The following is a 23,705-nucleotide window of genomic DNA, read 5'->3' on the forward strand; positions in this document are numbered from 1 at the left end:
GCACTGTTAAAATAAAAGTATATATTTTATTTTCTATATAAATTCCATTTCGTTCGTGCTAAGCGCCCCTCCCCATGAAAAGATGCCTAAAAGAAACTCTGATTAATAGATCGAATTAGTAAGTTAGTAAATTTTTACAAGCTTTTATTTAACTCACTTCCTCGACAGTCTGTCGTCAGTCTGTCGTCAGTCTGTCTTGACGGAAACGCAGGAGTGAAAATTTGGACAGTTCTACTTGACCGACACGATTCACAGTTGGCACGTGGGTCAAGACATGAAGACAATGCAATCTGAAACTAAATTTGACTTAATTGGATGCCTAATTGATTTTTTATGAATTAATTAAAATTTGGACCGAATTAGTAGGCATGTCTAGTCAACCACACCACACGCGTCATCAATAGCTGCGCCATCACGACCACGTAATGGCTGCGTTCAAAAACTATTGCGCGCCTACTGAACGTGATATTCAGTAGGCGCGCAATGGTTTTTAGTCATGTAACTCTATTGTAGATAAAACATGTAAAGTACTGAAAAAAAATTCATAAAAAACGTTTTAATAACAAGCTTTTATGTAATGATGCACTAAAAAGTAGAAAATAAATTATAGACTACTATTTAAATAACTATAAAGAAAAGCGTGGGTGTCTTCCTTAACATTAGTAAAGGTATCCGATAGATACTAAAGTGACCCACGCTTTTCTTTATAGTTATTTAAATAGTAGTCTATAATTTATTTTCTACTTTTTAGTGCATCATTACATAAAAGCTTGTTATTAAAACGTTTTTTATGAATTTTTTTGTTGATTCTGATTGCATAATGTTATGTTGTTATAATTCAACCTTCAATTTTGCGTTAAAACAATATTTAAATAGTTTGATTTAGTATAACACAACTCAACACTAGGCTTACGTAAATCACAAACAACGCAACACTAGGCCTACGTAAAACACAACATTAGACCTACGTGAATCACAAACACAACTCAACATTAGGCCTACGTGAATCACAAACACAACTCAACATTAGGCCTACGTAAAACACAACATTAGACCTAGGTGAACCACTAACACAACTCAACACTAGGCCTACGTGAATCACAAACACAACTCAACATTAGGCCTACGTGAATCACAAACACAACTCAACATTAGGCCTACGTAAAACACAGCATTAGACCTACGTGAACCACAAACACAACTCTACATGAACATGATAATGCGTGCCCAAAATTTCGCTCGCCAGTTTCGATCTATAACGACAAAAGCCCGACAGACAGGGGAAGCAAGTTAAATAAAAGTAAAGTTTGTAATAAAAGTAGTTAGCTTTCTTTAATGCAAGCTTTGGTCGTTCTATACAGAGTTTCTTCCAGGCATCCCTCCAGGGGGGGGGGGGGGGGGGCTATAGCCCCCCCCCCCGAATGAAATGAAATTTATATAGAAACAGTGGCGTAGCGAGGTCGGGTGTCACCCCCCCCCCCCTAGAGGCATAGAGACCCTTCCCAGGGACAAACTTTCAAATTTTCGATTTGCACCCCCCCCCTCAAACTTTCGATTTGCACCCCCCTCGAGTTTTTCTCTATATATTTTGCTATTTTTTGCCTTGGTGTCATCCCCCTAAATGGTGTCACCCGGTGCGGTCCGCACCCCCCGCCCCCCCTCGCTACGCCCCTGTATAGAAATATATACTTTTAACAGTGTCCGCCCCCCCCCCCCCCGAAAAAAGTCTGGAAGAAACACTGGTTCTTGAGATCTCATGTTTTAATTAAAGAAAGCACGTTTGTTTTACTTAATTTTCAGTGCATTTTAATGCTTATTATTATAAGGTATAGAGGTTTTTTTTTTTGTTTTTTTAATAGGCCTATAATTCATTAAGGTCGAGCGTTTTATTTTTGGTCGCTAAAATCAATGTGATAGAGATTTGATGAGTGATCACTAGTTTTGCTAGAGAAAACACCTTTTTTTTTCTTATTTTCAGTACATTAAAAAGGTAATTATTATTACTGTTTTTAAAATTAATATTTGTTTTATTAAAAACAAGTGTTTAAAAATAAATATATTTCTAAGGACCATGAGGATGACATTGTGGTAATAATAGCAGTGCGCTCATTTTCTCGGAAGTTTAGGCAAGGTATGTTATTGTAAATCACATGAGATTGTTGACAATCTAAAACTGCAGTCACTGCCCGGTGATAAATAATAATAATAAATAGATCTATGTTCCGTTTTGAATAGGCAAATTCGAAAAAACGATGATTGCTTATACCAGTGTCTGACAATATATTCTTCCGGCCAATGGTCTGCGTTGTACCGTGAAGTCTAAAAATAAAACGTCAACAAACTCACTGTGGCCTAAATAGGTCGCGCTAGGCACCGAGACAACAGAGATGTGTAGTTTTTGTAACATAAATACTCTTTGCATAGTGATTATGAAAATAATAGGATTTGGAGAGGTGCCATAACAAAAAAAAACTATCTCCCTTCATTATCATTAGTGCTAATTAATTAATTAGCTTAATTACAATATGTTAATTATGCTAATTACTTCGTTAATGCACTTGTGGGTTCGTTTATAAGGTGTGTTTTTTTTTTAAAGTTTTTTTTGTCTTGAAAAGGCTTCTTGAACTTAAATATTATCATGACCAAATTAATTAATTATGATTATGTTAATCAAATGATTAACCTAATTAATTTGATTGTTTTTATAGTTGAATAGTTTGATTAATTTTTAAATTAATTATACAAGTACCCAAAATTATAATTATAAACATTCCTTAAAATACCCAATTGTGTTGTGGCTGGGGTAAGTCACCGTAAGAGGAGTGGATATGTGTATTCTGGCAAACATGCATATCTGAATTAGGATTTATTTCAGACATTTTTTTCTATGGAAGATGAAGAATACTTAAAATAGATTATTTACATAGGTCAACATTTAATTTTTATTCTGTACTTTGTGGGGGGGGGGGGTGGATACACCCCCTCCCCCCCTCACCAAGCGTGGCCAGGTCTGAGATATTCTTAAACAGTATTATTTTTTAAACAGCCTACCACCCTCCCCGACCCGAACATAATAGACAACGATCTATAATACTTTATAGAACATACATATATTTTACTAATTTCCCCCCCCCCCCCCTTCTACGTGGGACATAGGAATCGTCCATAAACATCGTCACATTTCAGAGACGGGGGGTGGGGGGTCGCAATTTTTATTGTAAACTGTGGGGAGGAGGAGGTAAACTTCGTCAAAAAAGTGACATCTTTTAAACTTTCCATGACCACTGCGTGTATATTAATTATTAAATTCCAATCCCAATAAAATGTAACAAAAATCGTTTGACCGCGTAGATAATCGTGGTTATAAATATGTCCATGTATTTTCTTTTTTCGTATTAATAACATAAATCAGGCCTTTTTTGGTGCTTGAGAATCTTTACAAAGCAGTACAAGGTCAAGGCCATATGCAAATTTGCTTACGTCACTTTAAGTAGGTGAGAATAAAAAGCACACAGCACTCATCAAATTTTTAAAATAAATGCCCTCCTTTTCAAACATGTTTCTTGTTAAACGTATAGCCATACATAAAACAAAATGTGTTCACATTTTCTTAACCCTTACCCACTTTCATTTACAAATAATATTTTAAATAGGTTATCCTTATGTCAGGGCCAACTAATTAGGCATAGGCCCCAAACCAATAAAATATATTATTACTATTAACATCCCGGGCCGAATGTGTGTTACACCTAGAGCCCTAGACCTACACGTCTGAGCCTTCGAGGGTCATGTGGTGATAAAATTGCAGATCTAATTAATATTCATAAATGGCGTTGGAATAATTTTTTCTGCATGGATATGATGTCGTATTTTGTAAGTAGGATATTTTTTTTCTTTTTATTATTAATTATCTATTATCTATACCTCCATCAAAGCGTTTAATCAATAAATTCAGCCGCTAAGCCGCTTTTCATCGAAATACTAGATTTAGATGCCGGGTGTCCATCTGAACTTTTGAGACATCACGTGACCTCATTTTCCCGCCTTGACCACTTTGCCATCGATCGGTTACAGTTTAAAATTAATTACATACCAATATCCCCACGTTCTAGATAATGCAAATTTAAAACCCTGCAGGGACAGCATTTAACACCCGTGTCTATAAAGTTAACGTTGCTTTGTGGCTTTACGTTAAGAAATTATATTTTGGCATTTAGCTGCGCGGGCTAGCCTAGATCCGTGCTTTGACCTAATTTGGAACACGTGCCGCGCAACTCTCTGCGGTGTGCTGTTGACAACTTTGTTTGCTTGCTTTACTACAATACGCAATAAAATATGATCAAAATAAATTTATTGTCTGTTTTCTTTGTATTATTTACATACTTTCGGCATCGGCCGATGAAACACGCACTTTATAAGCGTTTTGGTAGACTTGACAAAATATTAATGCACGAAAAGGCAAATATTTAACAATGATTGCTTTTTCGGACGGCAATATTTTGAGATTTTGTGGCGTCATCATTGAAAAAAACGACTATCTCCATTTTTAAAAAGGGTCATTTTTCCCTCATTTTGAAAAAACGCGTTGCGATTTGAACTATAAATTAAATTTAGGCTTCAAAACCGCTGTTTTGACACACCGCGCTGATGACGTCACGCCTTACCAAAACGTTTAGAAAGCGCGTATTTCATTGGCCGATGCCGGATGTAGTCAAATCCCGGAGACTGGTATAAGCAATTAACCGAAAACGTGGTAATCTATCGTTTTGGGTACGTAAAATCGCCCGCGGCTATTAATGTACGAAAACGTTACCTCATTGTCAAGGCTGTAATAGAAGTATATTGTGATATGTTTGTGCCAAATATTATAGATAAATGAATAATAAACCTAAATCAATGGCTAAATATATCAATATAGGCCAGAAATTAACTTTAAACAGCTGTGTCTGCAAGCAAGATTTGCTATATAAACAGCAGCCATTTGTAAAATAGAGTGACTTCCGCCTGAATCTCGCGCTAGATCTTATATGTCTATAAAAATAAAACTTAAACAAGATGGCTGCTATAGTAAATGAGCGTGGTTGCATCTGTTGGAAACATCGCTGGTGTTCATTTATTACTGAAAAGTTTTAATTCAATTGTTTAAAAACAGGTACATAAATGAAACATTTTTGTATTTTTCAAAACATAAATCCTCATCAAAATGTGAAATAATTATTAAAATGTAAGGAGTCACCTGTTTTTCACATTACTAGTCGCGGCCGATTTTACGTACCTAAAACGATAGATTACCGAAAACGTTACCTCATTGTCAAGGCTGTCTTCTTTTCTTCTTCTTCGTTCTTAATTTTTTGTGTTGAAGGGATCGAGATTTATCTGCCAGTGGGTTTTGAACTCGAGACTTTTTGTTCGAATTTTTTATCAACCATGAGCTTTTTTGCCGACTCGACCACGCCTCCAACACAATTAAGCGTTACGTGTCAACTGGTTATGCGCCATTGAGGCCATTGACTCCGATTTCAGCCTGCTTTTCTTGTTGGATTTGCTTCCATAGCCTTTGTTCAACCAAGAACAAACTACAAGGCAGCAGTTGTTTGATTTTGGAGTTGTCTCTCCTAGAAGAGTGGCTGTCCCCAGCTAACGAGCCTCATCTGCCCGAGGGTTCGAACTTGAGACTTTTCGGTTTAGCAAACATGAGCTTTACCGACTCGACCACGCCGACCCCATGTCAAGGCTGTAATAGAAGTATATTGTGATATGTTTGTATTAAATATTATAGATAAATGAATAATAAACCTAAATCAATGGCTAAATATATCAATATAGGCCAGAAATTAACTTTAAACAGCAGTGTCTGCAAGCAAGATTTGCTATATAAACAGCAGCTATTTGTAAAATAGAGTGACTTCCGCCTGAATCTTGCGCTATAAGTCTATAAAAATAAAACTTTAACAAGATGGCTGCTATAGTAAATGAGCATGGTTGCATCTGTTGGAAACATCGCAGGTGTTCATGTATTACTGAAAAGTTTTTATTCAATTGTTTAAAAACAGGTACATAAATGAAACAAGAAAACATTTTTGTATTTTTCAAAACATAAATCCTCCTCAAAATGTGAAATAATTATTAAAATGTACGGAGTCACCTGTTTTTCACATTACTAGTCGCGGGCGATTTTACGTACCTAAAACGATAGATTACCGAAGAAACTAGCTAGATAATAACTAGATATTACTAGATAATATATATTATATATTAATTAATTAGGATTAGGCCGTATTAATTAATTAATTATTAGTGTAGTTAAGTGTAGTGTAGGTTGTACTAAAAAGAGGGCCTAATTGCCAATTGGGCCTAATAATTAATAATTTATTTATTAAATTTATTAGGCCTGATATTTTATTATTTTTATATTATCATTTTTTTTATTATGGCCTAACTAATAGAATAATAGTAGGCCTATTATGATAATTAATAGGCCTAATTAAAACAATATTAAATTTAATGGTAAAACTCCATTTTAGTGTATTTTATTCCTCGCTTCACATTCACCTCCCGTTGAGCTTATTTTATTATATTATTATTATAAACACAACTGAAACACACAAATGATGAAAACATCGCTAGTTTTTATTTTTTACTGAAAAGTTTTAATACAATTGCTTAAGATAGGTACGTTAATGAAACTTTGAAACAATTTTGTAACTTTCAAAACATAAATCCTCCTAAATGTGAAAAAGTTAAAAAAATTTAATGAGTCACCTTTTTTTCACAATACTAGTCTTGGCCAATTTTACGTACCTAAAACGATAGATTACCTCAGGGGTCTCCAAACTACGGCCAGCGGGCCAGATGCGGCCCGCGAAGTCCTCTCATCCGGCCCGCGTAGATCTTTTTGTCCAAGGAAAAATCGTTTGTTGGTGATGGCTGAGGAAGTTTGCCCAGAAAAATCGTAGACATGCCTGGAAGAAACTGGCCCCCGAACTGAAATTTGATAGTTGATGCGGCCCTCGGACTGAAAAGTTTGGAGACCCCTGGATTACCTAAACTAATGATGATATACTGATACTACTACTACTAACTACTAGATCTAGGCTTAAACCTAAAAAGTATGAGATAGATAATGAAATATGATAGTAGATCTAGTCATTTTTTTATAGATAGTGCCATAGTAATAATTTACTAAATTTTGGCCTAGTGTATAGTTATAGTCACAGTATGTGACTATTGACTATAGTTAGCCCTATAATAGTAAACTATTTTATACTAAGACTCCAGTAATAAAAATAATCATTAATTAGGGTTAATTATTAGTTAATTAGTAATTAGCACAGGCCTAATATATATTTTTAAAATTATAATTTGAGGCCTGGAAATAGTCTTCTAATAGTCTAATAATGTAGGGTTAAGAAAAATATCAACGTCGAAGATCAAATATGCATTTTGCTGTACAAATCCATTTGAGCACAGTCAAATATTTATATAGCCAGGAACAAAGATGTTTTTAACTTAATATTTTTAAGTTTTAGTTAAACAGAAAGTTATGAAGTTTTAACTTAATTATGCGTAATACTTAATTTGTATTTTTTTTTTTTTAATAGAGGTTTTCCCAATAATTTTTTCATACATAGTATCATACAGGCCTAGATCTTTAGGCTATGTGTTGCTGATGTGGTTGGTGAACATAGACAGGCTGCTGATGTGGTTGGTCACAATCCCTCAAAATGCCTGAGTCCTACTTGTGGCTAGTGAATCATGCAGGAGTGGCTTTCACACTTAGCACTAACAAGAGGACGTTCCAACAACTTGAGAACACCTGGGGGAACTCTGTGACAGTCAAACGGCTTTCAGCGAGCCACTGGTGTGCTTGGGCCATCGGCCATGACCACAGGGTGTACACTTATGTTTTATCTTCTGATGTGCCCATACGGGTTGCTGAAACCACATATGAAAACCAGGTTTGGTTTTTTTTTGTGTTATTTGTGCTAGGACGTATGCTAATTGTAAGTTAGGGGTATGTTAAGTGTAAGTTTGGGTTCATAATTAGTAATTTCACATTCAGGAGAATGTAAACAGATTTTTAAAAATGTGTTAAATGTAAAATAAAAAAATGTACTCGATCAAATCCTTCCTTCTATACTATGCACTGATTTTTATCTCTTGTGATGTTTACTTTTAGCGCTGGAGCATATTTACAGCAGCTTACTCAAAAAAAAGTTTGCTACCGACTGATCGTCCACCATGGAGTGATGAGCAAGGGGTGGAGGAAAGGCCAAAAGAAAGTGTTAGACTACCATCTGCTCATTGGGTCTGGGATGGGGACTGGTTCATTGATGACAACCTGCGTGGAGATGTTGTAGGAATAGAGGTAGGCATTCTAGTTGCTTTAGCCATTCTAGTTGCTTTAGCCATTCTAGTTGCTTTAGGCTTTCTAGTTGCTTTAGGCTTTCTAGTTGCTTTAGCCATTCTAGTTGCTTTAGCCATTCTAGTTGCTTTAGGCTTTCTAGTTGCTTTAGGCATTCTAGTTGCTTTAGCCATTCTAGTTGCTTTAGGCTTTCTAGTTGCTTTAGCCATTCTAGTTGCTTTAGCCATTCTAGTTGCTTTAGGCATTCTAGTTGCTTTAGCCATTCTAGTTGCTTTAGCCATTCTAGTTTATTTAAATACTAAGGTTACTTTAAATAATTCCTAATTTGCTTTCCCTGAAATTATCTAGAATTGAACCATGTACAAAATAAAGAACTCAAGTGAAGAAAACTGTATTAGTAAACACAGATTTGTGTTCCTGCTGTTAAAATTAAAATATTGAATGTTAAAATGAGATTTTTGTGCCTGATCTTTCTGTCATGTAGACTTTAACTGTCAAAATGGATGTGTCCAAATATGTAATCTGACCAACAGGGCTGGCAGTATGCTGTCGACTTCCCCAGTCTATATACACTAATGTGTCCAAATATGTAATCTGACCACCAGGGCTGGCAGTATGCAGTCGACTTCCCCAGTCTATATACACTAATGTGTCCAAATATGTAATCTGATCTACAGGGCTGGCAGTATGCAGTCGACTTCCCCAGTCTATATACACTAATGTGTCCAAATATGTAATCTGACCAACAGGGCTGGCAGTATGCAGTCGACTTCCCCAGTCTATATACACTAATGTGTCCAAATATGTAATCTGACCAACAGGGCTGGCAGTATGCAGTCGACTTCCCCAGTCTATATACACTAATGTGTCCAAATATGTAATCTGACCAACAGGGCTGGCAGTATGCTGTCGACTTCCCCAGTCTATATACACCAGATAAACATTGGAACTCTTTTGTTAGAAAACGGAAATGGATTAGGTTTCGTCGCTTCTCATCAACAGATGAATGGGCAAGGGTATGTAAACATGTTTAGTAGCAAATAAAAATTTGAAATGACTGAACTCCATCTCATGGCCAACATAGTTCTCTAATTAAGTCGTCAGGTTTTTTTTTTTAATTACCCCACCAAACATTTTCTGATTTAAGTTCATATTTTTGAATTACCCAACAGATCAGCAGTATCTTAGTGAAGTCATGTTTTTAAATTACCCAATAGATCAAAAGTATCTTAAGTAAAGTCATCCTTATATATAAAAGCCCATGTGCGCACTTCTCTCTCTCTCTGTCCGCAACATTTTTTAGACTATTTGATCAGTATGTTCACTGATATATGGAGAACTTAAAGATACTGACTTTTGTTGAAAATAATATTTTGGATGTTTTAAATGTATAAACTAAATTTTATTTATAGAAGGAAAATAAAAAATAAAGGCATATTCGAATGGAAACACATTTTTAATGTTTAAGAAAGTAAACAAAACTAATTGCGTCATCTTTCAATTTTAGAATATAAAGAAATGAACTATTTCTTTCAAATTTGATTTAAATCTGCTTATCAAGATGTACGCTATGAAATGTATACAAAAGTTTATCACTGTATCAGGTTTTCTATGTTTGTGTAAGTTTTTATATATCTTTGTGGGGTTTTGTATGTCTGTAAGGGGTTTACGATGTCTGTATGGGGTTTTGTAAATGTTTGTGTTTGTTTTTTCCCCAAGCCATGAGACAGTTAAGACAGGGTTTTCCATGAGACAGTTATGACAGGGTTTTCCATGAGACAGTTATGACAGGGTTTACCATGAGACAGTTATGACAGGGTTTACCATGAGACAGTTATGACAGGGTTTTCCATGAGACAGTTATGACAGGGTTTTCCATGAGACAGTTAAGACAGGGTTTTCCATGAGACAGTTATGACAGGGTTTTCCATGAGACAGTAAGGGTTTACCCTAATGTGTTCCAGATCTCCGACATGGAGGTGGTAGAAAAAACAGAATGTTTTATTGACATCAGCCTTGGTGGCTTTCTGCTTCCCTCACAGCCTCAGGGCTTTCTCTCAGTCTGGGCCATCACTAATAATGGACATGTGAGTATATGGTAATGGACATGTGAGTATATGGTAATGGACATGTGTGTATATGGTAATAGACATGTGAGTATATGGTAATGGACATGTGAGTATATGGTAATGGACATGTGAGTATATGGTAATGGACATGTGAGTATATGGTAATGGACATGTGAGTATATGGTAATGGACATGTGTGTATATGGTAATAGACATGTGAGTATATGGTAATGGACATGTGAGTATATGGTAATAGATTGACTGCTTTCTATCACTCTTCATTAACCCCCCTGTGAGTCCATTAGACAATTACCTCCCCTGTGAGCCCATCAGACAATTACCTCCCCTGTGAGCCCATCAGACAATTACCTCCCCTGTGACTCCATCTGACAATTACCTCCCCTGTGAGTCCATTAGACAATTACCTCCCCTGTGCGTCCATTAGACAATTACCTCCCCTGCACGTCCATCAGACAACTTACCCCTCCCCTGTGAGTCCATCAGATGATAGCCTCCCACCTGTTTCCCCAGGTATTTGTCCGTACCAATGTGAGCTCTGAGAACCCTGAAGGCAGCAGTTGGAGGGAACTTGAGCTGGCAGACCACAACGGCATCATCAATATCTCTGTGGGGGCCACCAATCTAGTGTGGGCTATCACATGGGATGGCCACGGACTTGTCAGATCTGATGTTAACAGGAACAATGTTTATGGTACTGTAGATGCTAGTCTCTCTGCTGGCTTTTCTATTTTACCTTTCTTTATCCTTTTGTGGAATCTTTCTTTTCTGCAGTTTTTTCTTCTTTTTGCACAATCCTTCTTTTGTGTTGCAACTTTGTGATGACTAAACACCAGTATGCTGAGCACTGACATCTCCCCAGGATCCAGTTGGATGATGGTTGAGTATCCTGATGAGAAAACCAGACTTGCACAGGTAGCTGTGGGGCGACATGCAGTCTGGGCACTGAGCAGGGAGGGACAGGTAAGTTGATTGTAGTGTAGATCAGGTATGTTGATTGTAGTGTAGATCAGGTATGTTGATTGTAGTGTAGATCAGGTATGTTGATTTATGGCCAGGTATGTTGATTGTAGTGTAGATCAGGTATGTTGATTGTAGTATAGATCAGGTATGTTGATTGTAGTGTAGATCAGGTATGTTGATTGTAGTGTAGATCAGGTATGTTGATTGTAGTGTAGATCAGGTATGTTGATTGTAGTGTAGATCAGGTGTGTTTATTGTAGTGTAGATCAGGTATGTTGATTGTAGTGTAGATCAGGTATGTTGATTGTAGTATAGATCAGGTATGTTGATTGTAGTGTAGATCAGGTATGTTGATTGTAGTGTAGATCAGGTATGTTGATTGTAGTGTAGATCAGGTATGTTGATTGTAGTATAGATCAGGTATGTTGATTGTAGTGTAGATCAGGTATGTTGATTGTAGTGTAGATCAGGTATGTTGATTGTAGTGTAGATCAGGTATGTTGATTGTAGTGTAGATCAGGTATGTTGATTGTAGTATAGATCAGGTATGTTGATTGTAGTGTAGATCAGGTATGTTGATTGTAGTGTAGATCAGGTATGTTGATTGTAGTGTAGATCAGGTATGTTGATTGTAGTGTAGATCAGGTATGTTGATTGTAGTGTAGATCAGGTATGTTGATTGTAGTGTAGATCAGGTATGTTGATTGTAGTGTAGATCAGGTATGTTGATTGTAGTGTAGATCAGGTATGTTGATTGTAGTGTAGATCAGGTATGTTGATTGTAGTGTAGATCAGGTATGTTGATTGTAGTGTAACCCAGGCATGTCAGATTTTGGACCCCTAAGTGGCTTGGTCCGCCCCTCCCCCCCAGCCCCCCCCCCCCCCAACCCTATGCATGCAGCCTGGGCCCCCTCACATTGCAGGGTCTGGCAATATAGTGGTTCTGCCCCAGGTGTTGGGTAGGTATTTTTTTAAATTGTAAACCAGGTGTGTTGATTGTAATGTATTCATTATGTATGGATTAATGTGTGCTAACAATAAGTAGGCCTAGATACTTTATTTTATGATTTAAATTTGAATTATTATTGTAAACATTTTTTTCAGGTGTGGTTTCGTAAAGGGACAAGTGGTGATGGTATGTTCTGGGATCTGAACTCAGCTGTAGGGACCAGCTGGGTGGAGATGGTGGGGAGGATGTCACATATAAGTGTCTCTTCTAATGACCAGGTACTGTACCAGTGTGTCTCTTCTAATGACCAGGTACTGTACCAGTGTCTCTTCTAATGGCCAGGTACTGTACCAGTGTGTCTCTTCTAATGACCAGGTACTGTACCAGTGTCAAATGACCAGGTACTGTACCAGTGTGTCTCTTCTAATGACCGGGTACTGTACCAGTGTGTCTCTTCTAATGACCAGGTACTGTACCAGTGTGTCTCTTCTAATGACCAGGTACTGTACCAGTGTGTCTCTTCTAATGACCAGGTACTGTACCAGTGTGTCTCTTCTAATGATCAGGTACTGTACCAGTGTGTCTTCTAATGACCAGGTACTGTACCAGTGTGTCTCTTCTAATGACCAGGTACTGTGCCAGTGTGTCTCTTCTAATGACCAGGTACTGTACCAGTGTGTCTCTTCTAATGACCAGGTACTGTACCAGTGTGTCTCTTCTAATGACCAGGTACTGTACCAGTGTGTCTCTTATAATGACCAGGTACTGTACCAGTGTGTCTCTTTTAATGACCAGGTACTGTACCAGTGTGTCTCTTCTAATGACCAGGTACTGTACCAGTGTGTCTCTTCTAATGACCAGGTACTGTACCAGTGTGTCTCTTCTAATGACCAGGTACTGTACCAGTGTGTCTCTTTTAATGACCAGGTACTGTACCAGTGTGTCTCTTCTAATGACCAGGTACTGTACCAGTGTGTCTCTTCTAATGACCAGGTACTGTACCAGTGTGTCTCTTCTAATGACCAGGTACTGTACCAGTGTGTCTCTTTTAATGACCAGGTACTGTACCAGTGTGTCTCTTCTAATGACCATGTACTGTACCAGTGTGTCTCTTCTAATGACCAGGTACTGTACCAGTGTGTCTCTTCTAAGGACCAGGTACTGTACCAGTGTGTCTCTTCTAATGACCAGGTACTGTACCAGTGTGTCTCTTCTAATGACCAGGTATTGTACCAGTGTGTCTCTTCTAATGACCAGGTACTGTACCAGTGTGTCTCTTCTAATGACCAGGTACTGTACCAGTGTCAAATGACCAGGTACTGTACCAGTGTGTCTCTTCTAATGACCGGGTACTGTACCAGTGTGTCTCTTCTAATGACCAGGTACTGTACCAGTGTGTCTCTTCCAATGACCAGGTACTGTACCAGTGTGTCTCTTCTAATGACCAGGTACTGTACCAGTGTGTCTTCTAATGACCAGGTACTGTACCAGTGTGTCTCTTCTAATGACCAGGTACTGTACCAGTGTGTCTTCTAATGACATGGTACTGTACCAGTGTGTCTTCTAATGACCAGGTACTGTACCAGTGTCTCTTCTAATGACCAGGTACTGTACCAGTGTCTCTTCTAATCACCAGGTACTGTACCAGTGTGTCTTTTCTAATGACAAGGTACTGTACCAGTGTGTCTTCTAATGACCAGGTACTGTACCAGTGTGTCTTCTAATGACCAGGTACTGTACCAGTGTGTCTTCTAATGAATAGGTACTGTACCAATGTGTCTCTTCTAATGACCAGGTACTGTACCAGTGTCTCTTCTAATGACCAGGTACTGTACCAGTGTGTCTCTTCTAATGACCAGGTACTGTACCAGTGTGTCTCTTCTAATGACCAGGTACTGTACCAGTGTGTCTCTTCTAATGACCAGGTACTGTACCAGTGTGTCTCTTCTAATGACCAGGTACTGTACCAGTGTGTCTCTACTAATGACCAGGTACTGTACCAGTGTGTCTCTTCTAATGACCAGGTACTGTACCAGTGTTTCTTCTAATGACCAGGTACTGTACCAGTGTCTCTTCTAATGACCAGGTACTGTACCAGTGTCTCTTCTAATGACCAGGTACTGTACCAGTGTCTCTTCTAATGACCAGGTACTGTACCAGTGTGTCTCTTCTAATTACCAGGTACTGTACCAGTGTGTCTCTTCTAATGACCAGGTACTGTACCAGTGTGTCTTCTAATGACCAGGTACTGTACCAGTGTCTCTTCTAATGACCAGGTACTGTACCAGTGTCTCTTCTAATCACCAGGTACTGTACCAGTGTCTCTTCTAATGACCAGGTACTGTACCAGTGTGTCTTCTAATGACCAGGTACTGTACCAGTGTCAAATGTCCAGGTACTGTACCAGTGTGTCTCTTCTAATGAATAGGTACTGTACCAATGTGTCTCTTCTAATGACCAGGTACTGTACCAGTGTCTCTTCTAATGACCAGGTACTGTACCAGTGTGTCTCTTCTAATGACCAGGTACTGTACCAGTGTGTCTCTTCTAATGACCAGGTGCTGTACCAGTGTGTCTCTTCTAACGACCAGGTACTGTACCAGTGTGTCTCTTCTAATGAACAGGTACTGTACCAGTGTGTCTCTTCTAATGACCAGGTACTGTACCAGTGTCTCTTCTAAGGACCAGGTACTGTACCAGTGTGTCTCTTCTAATGACCAGGTACTGTACCAGTGTGTCTCTTCTAATGACCAGGTATTGTACCAGTGTGTCTCTTCTAATGACCAGGTACTGTACCAGTGTGTCTCTTCTAATGACCAGGTACTGTACCAGTGTGTCTCTTCTAATGACCAGGTACTGTACCAGTGTGTCTCTTCTAATGACCAGGTACTGTACCAGTGTGTCTTCTAATGACCAGGTACTGTAGCAGTGTGTCTCTTCTAATGACCAGGTACTGTACCAGTGTCTCTTCTAAGGACCAGGTACTGTACCAGTGTGTCTCTTCTAATGACCAGGTGCTGTACCAGTGTGTCTCTTCTAATGACCAGGTATTGTACCAGTGTGTCTCTTCTAATGACCAGGTACTGTACCAGTGTGTCTCTTCTAACGACCAGGTACTGTACCAGTGTGTCTCTTCTAATGACCAGGTACTGTACCAGTGTGTCTCTTCTAATGACCAGGTACTGTACCAGTGTGTCTCTTCTAATGACCAGGTACTGTACCAGTGTGTCTTCTAATGACCAGGTACTGTAGCAGTGTGTCTCTTCTAATGACCAGGTACTGTACCAGTGTCTCTTCTAAGGACCAGGTACTGTACCAGTGTGTCTCTTCTAATGACCAGGTGCTGTACCAGTGTGTCTCTTCTAATGACCAGGTACTGTACCAGTGTGTCTCTTCTAATGACCAGGTACTGTACCAGTGTGTCTCTTCTAATGACCAGGTACTGTACCAGTGTGTCTCTTCTAATGACCAGGTACTGTACCAGTGTGTCTCTTTTAATGACCAGGTACTGTACCAGTGTGTCTCTTCTAATGACCAGGTACTGTACCAGTGTGTCTCTTCTAATGACCAGGTACTGTACCAGTGTGTCTCTTCTAATGACCAGGTACTGTACCAGTGTGTCTCTTTTAATGACCAGGTACTGTACCAGTGTGTCTCTTCTAATGACCAGGTACTGTACCAGTGTGTCTCTTCTAATGACCAGGTACTGTACCAGTGTTCTTCTAATGACCAGGTACTGTACCAGTGTCTCTTCTAATGACCAGGTACTGTACCAGTGTCTCTTCTAATGACCAGGTACTGTACCAGTGTGTCTCTTCTAATGACCAGGTACTGTACCAGTGTGTCTCTTCTAATTACCAGGTACTGTACCAGTGTGTCTCTTCTAATGACCAGGTACTGTACCAGTGTGTCTCTACTAATGACCAGGTACTGTACCAGTGTCTCTTCTAATGACCAGGTACTGTACCAGTGTGTCTCTTCTAATGACCAGGTACTGTACCAGTGTCTCTTCTAATGACCAGGTACTGTACCAGTGTGTCTCTTCTAATGACCAGGTACTGTACCAGTGTCTAATGACCAGGTACTGTACCAGTGTCTCTTCTAATGACCAGGTACTGTACCAGTGTGTCTCTTCTAATGACCAGGTACTGTACCAGTGTGTCTCTTCTAATTACCAGGTACTGTACCAGTGTGTCTCTTCTAATGACCAGGTACTGTACCAGTGTCTCTTCTAATGACCAGGTACTGTACCAGTGTCTCTTCTAATGACCAGGTACTGTACCAGTGTGTCTCTTCTAATGACCAGGTACTGTACCAGTGTCTCTTCTAATGACCAGGTACTGTACCAGTGTGTCTCTTCTAATGACCAGGTACTGTACCAGTGTCAAATGACCAGGTACTGTACCAGTGTGTCTCTTCTAATGACCAGGTACTGTACCAGTGTGTCTCTTCTAATGACCAGGTACTGTACCAGTGTGTCTCTTCTAATGACCAGGTACTGTACCAGTGTGTCTCTTCTAATAACAAGGTACTGTACCAGTGTGTCTCTTCTAAGGACCAGGTACTGTACCAGTGTGTCTCTTCTAACGACCAGGTACTGTACCAGTGTGTCTCTTCTAATGACATGGTACTGTACCAGTGTGTCTTCTAATGACCAGGTACTGTACTAGTGTGTCTCTTCTAATGACCAGGTACTGTACCAGTGTCTCTTCTAAGGACCAGGTACTGTACCAGTGTGTCTCTTCTAATGACCAGGTACTGTACCAGTGTGTCTCTTCTAATGACCAGGTATTGTACCAGTGTGTCTCTTCTAATGACCAGGTACTGTACCAGTGTGTCTCTTCTAATGACCAGGTACTGTACCAGTGTCAAATGACCAGGTACTGTACCAGTGTGTCTCTTCTAATGACCGGGTACTGTACCAGTGTGTCTCTTCTAATGACCAGGTACTGTACCAGTGTGTCTCTTCCAATGACCAGGTACTGTACCAGTGTGTCTCTTCTAATGACCAGGTACTGTACCAGTGTGTCTTCTAATGACCAGGTACTGTACCAGTGTGTCTCTTCTAATGACCAGGTACTGTACCAGTGTGTCTTCTAATGACATGGTACTGTACCAGTGTGTCTTCTAATGACCAGGTACTGTACCAGTGTCTCTTCTAATGACCAGGTACTGTACCAGTGTCTCTTCTAATCACCAGGTACTGTACCAGTGTGTCTTTTCTAATGACAAGGTACTGTACCAGTGTGTCTTCTAATGACCAGGTACTGTACCAGTGTCTCTTCTAATGACCAGGTACTGTACCAGTGTGTCTTCTAATGAATAGGTACTGTACCAATGTGTCTCTTCTAATGACCAGGTACTGTACCAGTGTCTCTTCTAATGACCAGGTACTGTACCAGTGTGTCTCTTCTAATGACCAGGTACTGTACCAGTGTGTCTCTTCTAATGACCAGGTACTGTACCAGTGTGTCTCTTCTAATGACCAGGTACTGTACCAGTGTGTCTCTTCTAATGACCAGGTACTGTACCAGTGTGTCTCTTCTAATGACCAGGTACTGTACCAGTGTGTCTCTACTAATGACCAGGTACTGTACCAGTGTCTCTTCTAATGACCAGGTACTGTACCAGTGTGTCTCTTCTAATGACCAGGTACTGTACCAGTGTGTCTCTACTAATGACCAGGTACTGTACCAGTGTCTCTTCTAATGACCAGGTACTGTACCAGTGTGTCTCTTCTAATGACCAGGTACTGTACCAGTGTCTCTTCTAATGACCAGGTACTGTACCAGTGTGTCTCTTCTAATGACCAGGTACTGTACCAGTGTCTAATGACCAGGTACTGTACCAGTGTCTCTTCTAATGACCAGGTACTGTACCAGTGTGTCTCTTCTAATGACCAGGTACTGTACCAGTGTGTCTCTTCTAATTACCAGGTACTGTACCAGTGTGTCTCTTCTAATGACCAGGTACTGTACCAGTGTCTCTTCTAATGACCAGGTACTGTACCAGTGTCTCTTCTAATGACCAGGTACTGTACCAGTGTGTCTCTTCTAATGACCAGGTACTGTACCAGTGTCAAATGACCAGGTACTGTACCAGTGTGTCTCTTCTAATGACCAGGTACTGTACCAGTGTGTCTCTTCTAATGACCAGGTACTGTACCAGTGTGTCTCTTCTAATGACCAGGTACTGTACTAGTGTGTCTCTTCTAATGACCAGGTACTGTACCAGTGTCTCTTCTAAGGACCAGGTACTGTACCAGTGTGTCTCTTCTAATGACCAGGTACTGTACCAGTGTGTCTCTTCTAATGACCAGGTATTGTACCAGTGTGTCTCTTCTAATGACCAGGTACTGTACCAGTGTGTCTCTTCTAATGACCAGGTACTGTACCAGTGTCAAATGACCAGGTACTGTACCAGTGTGTCTCTTCTAATGACCGGGTACTGTACCAGTGTGTCTCTTCTAATGACCAGGTACTGTACCAGTGTGTCTCTTCCAATGACCAGGTACTGTACCAGTGTGTCTCTTCTAATGACCAGGTACTGTACCAGTGTGTCTTCTAATGACCAGGTACTGTACCAGTGTGTCTCTTCTAATGACCAGGTACTGTACCAGTGTGTCTTCTAATGACATGGTACTGTACCAGTGTGTCTTCTAATGACCAGGTACTGTACCAGTGTCTCTTCTAATGACCAGGTACTGTACCAGTGTCTCTTCTAATCACCAGGTACTGTACCAGTGTGTCTTTTCTAATGACAAGGTACTGTACCAGTGTGTCTTCTAATGACCAGGTACTGTACCGGTGTCTCTTCTAATGACCAGGTACTGTACCAGTGTGTCTTCTAATGAATAGGTACTGTACCAATGTGTCTCTTCTAATGACCAGGTACTGTACCAGTGTCTCTTCTAATGACCAGGTACTGTACCAGTGTGTCTCTTCTAATGACCAGGTACTGTACCAGTGTGTCTCTTCTAATGACCAGGTACTGTACCAGTGTGTCTCTTCTAATGACCAGGTACTGTACCAGTGTGTCTCTTCTAATGACCAGGTACTGTACCAGTGTGTCTCTTCTAATGACCAGGTACTGTACCAGTGTGTCTCTACTAATGACCAGGTACTGTACCAGTGTCTCTTCTAATGACCAGGTACTGTACCAGTGTGTCTCTTCTAATGACCAGGTACTGTACCAGTGTGTCTCTACTAATGACCAGGTACTGTACCAGTGTCTCTTCTAATGACCAGGTACTGTACCAGTGTGTCTCTTCTAATGACCAGGTACTGTACCAGTGTCTCTTCTAATGACCAGGTATTGTACCAGTGTGTCTCTTCTAATGACCAGGTACTGTACCAGTGTCTAATGACCAGGTACTGTACCAGTGTCTCTTCTAATGACCAGGTACTGTACCAGTGTGTCTCTTCTAATGACCAGGTACTGTACCAGTGTGTCTCTTCTAATGACCAGGTACTGTACCAGTGTGTCTTCTAATGACCAGGTACTGTAGCAGTGTGTCTCTTCTAATGATCAGGTACTGTACCAGTGTGTCTTCTAATGACCAGGTACTGTAGCAGTGTGTCTCTTCTAATGACCAGGTACTGTACCAGTGTGTCTCTTTTAATGACCAGGTACTGTACCAGTGTCTCTTCTAATGACCAGGTACTGTACCAGCGTGTCTCTTCTCATGACCAGGTACTGTTCCAGTGTCTCCTCATCCAATGATGGGGTACAGTTTCTGAAATTAAGGTTAAAGTATTTTAAAAATATATCCTCTATCTTATGAATTTTATTATCGTAATTTTTATTGACGTGTATGATCGCAGGTGTTTGCGATAGACATTGGCAATAAAATTGTCTACTTCCGCACTGCTGTGAGCTCGACAGACTTGACAGGCAAGATGTGGCAGCCAGTGACGCTGCAAGAGGACCTACTGGTGCTGGAGAGACAGGGTCTTTATGGAGAAGGTGGAGTCTGCTCTTGTGGGGTGGAGGACAAGATCTGCGCCCTTCACCCACGCCCCAGGTCTGTCTCTACACTGACCAGCTGTAGCAGTGCCAGCACCTTGACCAGCCATGAGGAGCCAGGCTGCAACCTCCCCTCCCCACTGGTCTGGCCTGAGCACTCGGGGCCCTACATGGACGGCCAACTGTCTACGTGGAGCAACCCTCTTTTTCTTCTTGGCCAAGAGGAGGAGGTTGTTAGTTCACAACAAGCAAATGGTATACAGGAGATTGTTAGTTCACAACAAGCAAATGGTATACAGGAGGAGATTGTTAGTTCACAACAAGCAAATGGTATACAGGAGGAGATTGTTAGTTCACAACAAGCAAATGGTATACAGGAGGAGATTGTTAGTTCACAACAAGCAAATGGTATACAGGAGGAGATTGTTAGATCACAACAAGCAAATGGTATACAGGAGGAGATTGTTAGTTCACAACAAGCAAATGGTATACAGGAGGAGATTGTTAGTTCACAACAAGCAAATGGTATACAGGAGGAGATTGTTAGTTCACAACAAGCAAATGGTATACAGGAGGAGATTGTTAGTTCACAACAAGCAAATGGTATACAAGAGGAGATTGTTAGATCACAACAAGCAAATGGTATACAGGAGGAGATTGTTAGTTCACAACAAGCAAATGATGTACAGATTTCAGGCCTAGACGCTGACTCACACATAACTGTCAGCAAACAATTTGACTCACACACTGACCAGCAGCCAGATTTTATTCTCCTTCCCATGGGCAGTGAAGACATTTTGCCAGATGGTATATTAAACAGTCTGACAATGGAAGGGAACAAAAGCTGGAGCAAGATGGAATTGGTGGTCAACCAGCAAGAATCAAGTTGTGTACAGGAACTTGATTCAGTGAAGGGTACTAACACAGAGATAGTGGCTAGTCAGTCTGTCACAGTGACTAACTCAGGTCAGCTTGTCAAAGTGACTAACTCAGGTCAGCTTGTCAAAGTGGCTAACTCAGGTCAGCCTGTCAAAGTGGCTAACTCAGGTCAGCCTGTCAAAGTGGCTAACCACCTAAATGACCAGCAGCACCCAGCTGACCACCCAGCTGACCACCCAGCTGACCACCCAGCTGACCACCCAGCTGACCACCCAGCTGACCACCCAGCTGACCACCCAGTTGACCAGCAGCACCCAGCTGACCACCCAGCTGACCAGCAGCACCCAGCTGACCACCCAGCTGACCACCCAGCTGACCACCCAGCTGACCAGCAGCACCCAGCTAACAACTTGGAGGTGAATGACAGTCTATGTAAATCCAATAATTATGTTAACCACAACTGTGAAAAAAATAGCAACAACACATTTCAAACCAGCACCACATATCAAAGCTCAAATAAAATCAAAGCTGCTAAAAAAATGCTACATGAGTCAGACTCTATTGTTTATAAAGAAAAAAGGAGAAGACGTAAACCAAAGCCATCCAATGAGAAAGCTGCAGCTAGTGGTCGAGATAGACAGGGGGCTCAAGTGTTGCAGGACTTAGAGGACATGGACCAAGCAGGTCCTACAGCATCTGATACCCCAGGTCCTTCTCTGTCTCTTGTCACACTTTCTGCAGCTGCTGATGTTGCTCGTCCTATAGAGTCTGACGTCACAGATTCATTAGAGTGTGACGTCACAGATTCCTTAGAGTGTGACGTCACAGATTCATTAGAGTGTGACGTCACAGATTCCTTATTGGAACAGTTTCAGGACATGTCCCATGTGTACACCTATGGCCATAACATTGCTGGGCTGTTGCCTGAATACTTCTCTACACAAAACTCATTTGGCTCAAACAGTATTGAGGCTGCCACCCCCACTAAGGATGTTGTAGCCACCCCCACTAAGGAGGTTGTAGCCACCCCCACTAAGGATGTTGTAGCCACCCCCACTAAGGATGTTGTAGCCACACCCCCCACTAAGGATGTTGTAGCCACACCCCCTAAGGATGCTGTAGCCACCCCCACTAAGGATGTTGTAGCCACACCCCCTAAGGATGCTGTATCTACTTGTACTGAGGCTGCCCCAGCCAGTAATGTCCCAGCTTGTCAAACTGTGGGTAGTGGTACAGTGCCTCTTGTAGCAGCAGACTCAGGTCACCAGCAACTGGACTCCCTGTCCTCAGATGACATCATCAACTTTGTCACTGACCTCATGTCAGATGAGGAACAGCAACAAGCTAACCAGCCATTGGCAATGAAAGATAATGAAGAATTTGATTCCCTCCAGCCTGGCCCAATGTTGTTCCCAGTGGGTGGCTGGCCTCACCAGCCCCTGCCTCACCAGCCCCTGCCACAGGAACATTTGAAGAGTCAGACATTCCCTGACCTGTCTCTGGCGCACACTAGTAAAAAAGGTGGCAAGTACCGCAAGTCCCGCTCCTCCCCCCTGATGGTGTCTCCAGATGGCTCCTCAATAATGAACTTGACTGTGGCTCAGCCCAGACTTTGCTGGCGCTGGCTGGATGCTACTAGCTGTGTTGTGGAGGACCCTGCTCTGGTTGACTGGCTTTCTAATAACAAAAAAGGTTAGTCTTTTTTTTTTCAACGGATCATATTTTATTTTTTTGAACTCACTTGGCGTGACAGTACAAAGCCTGGCCAACTGTTTATTTTTTGTGATTGTGATTAAAATTTGAGTCAGGGTTATGGTTATGTATATTTTCTTAAGCGTCCATATTTGCATATAGATTTTAAGTTGACCTTTTTATATATTCCCAAAATAGCAGTGCTGAAAATCCTAGCTGCTATTATATACATGTATATATATATATATATATATATATATATATATATATATATATATATATATATATATATATATATATATATATATATATATATATATATACTAGCTGCATACCCGTCTTCCGCCACAGTGATCTTTTTTAAATGTACCAACTTGGGAACAGAACATAACTAAACACAAACACAGCACAAACAGAAAAGAAAATACAACACAAAAGAAAACACAAAAACAAAAACAATGCAAACACATACACAATGTAAATGCAAAAAAAACAAAAAAAACACAACACAAATACAAATACAAACGGAACACATATGTAACACGCAAACAAAAAAATAAACACTAAAGAAAACACAAAACAAAAGAAAACGTAAACACATAAAAACAGCAAACACAAATACAAACACAAAAACACAAACGAAAATACTAACGCAAACCATAACATAAACACAACTTAAATATTAATCCATGCTAAGTATAATATTCCAACAATAATGCCTTCTTGCACGTCAGCGGAATTTATATTCAAATTTTTTGTTTTAGCAAAAATATTATTTGACATTGGTCAGTTTAATATGTTTTAG

The 23,705-nt window shown here is 40.3% G+C and overlaps 1 protein-coding gene across 1 annotated transcript in view; it reads left to right on the forward strand.

Annotated features, from left to right (window-relative positions):
- The first annotated feature begins 7,635 nt into the window (after positions 1-7,635).
- Positions 7,636-23,705, forward strand: part of LOC131951744 (tectonin beta-propeller repeat-containing protein 1) — a 39,853-nt gene continuing 23,783 nt past the window's right edge. Inside the window, exons 1-9 of the mRNA XM_059314126.1 lie at positions 7,636-7,958; positions 8,180-8,368; positions 9,259-9,381; positions 10,330-10,452; positions 10,966-11,146; positions 11,315-11,415; positions 12,520-12,642; positions 20,188-21,974; positions 22,173-22,900. Coding sequence (XP_059170109.1) covers positions 7,725-7,958; positions 8,180-8,368; positions 9,259-9,381; positions 10,330-10,452; positions 10,966-11,146; positions 11,315-11,415; positions 12,520-12,642; positions 20,188-21,974; positions 22,173-22,900 — 3,589 coding nt within the window. The 5' untranslated portion in view covers positions 7,636-7,724. The remainder of the gene's footprint in view (positions 7,959-8,179; positions 8,369-9,258; positions 9,382-10,329; positions 10,453-10,965; positions 11,147-11,314; positions 11,416-12,519; positions 12,643-20,187; positions 21,975-22,172; positions 22,901-23,705) is intronic.

Source organism: Physella acuta, unplaced genomic scaffold, assembly GCF_028476545.2.
Source record: "Physella acuta isolate Inbredline_101_S28 unplaced genomic scaffold, ASM2847654v3 ptg000824l, whole genome shotgun sequence".
Lineage (NCBI taxonomy): Eukaryota > Metazoa > Mollusca > Gastropoda > Physidae > Physella > Physella acuta.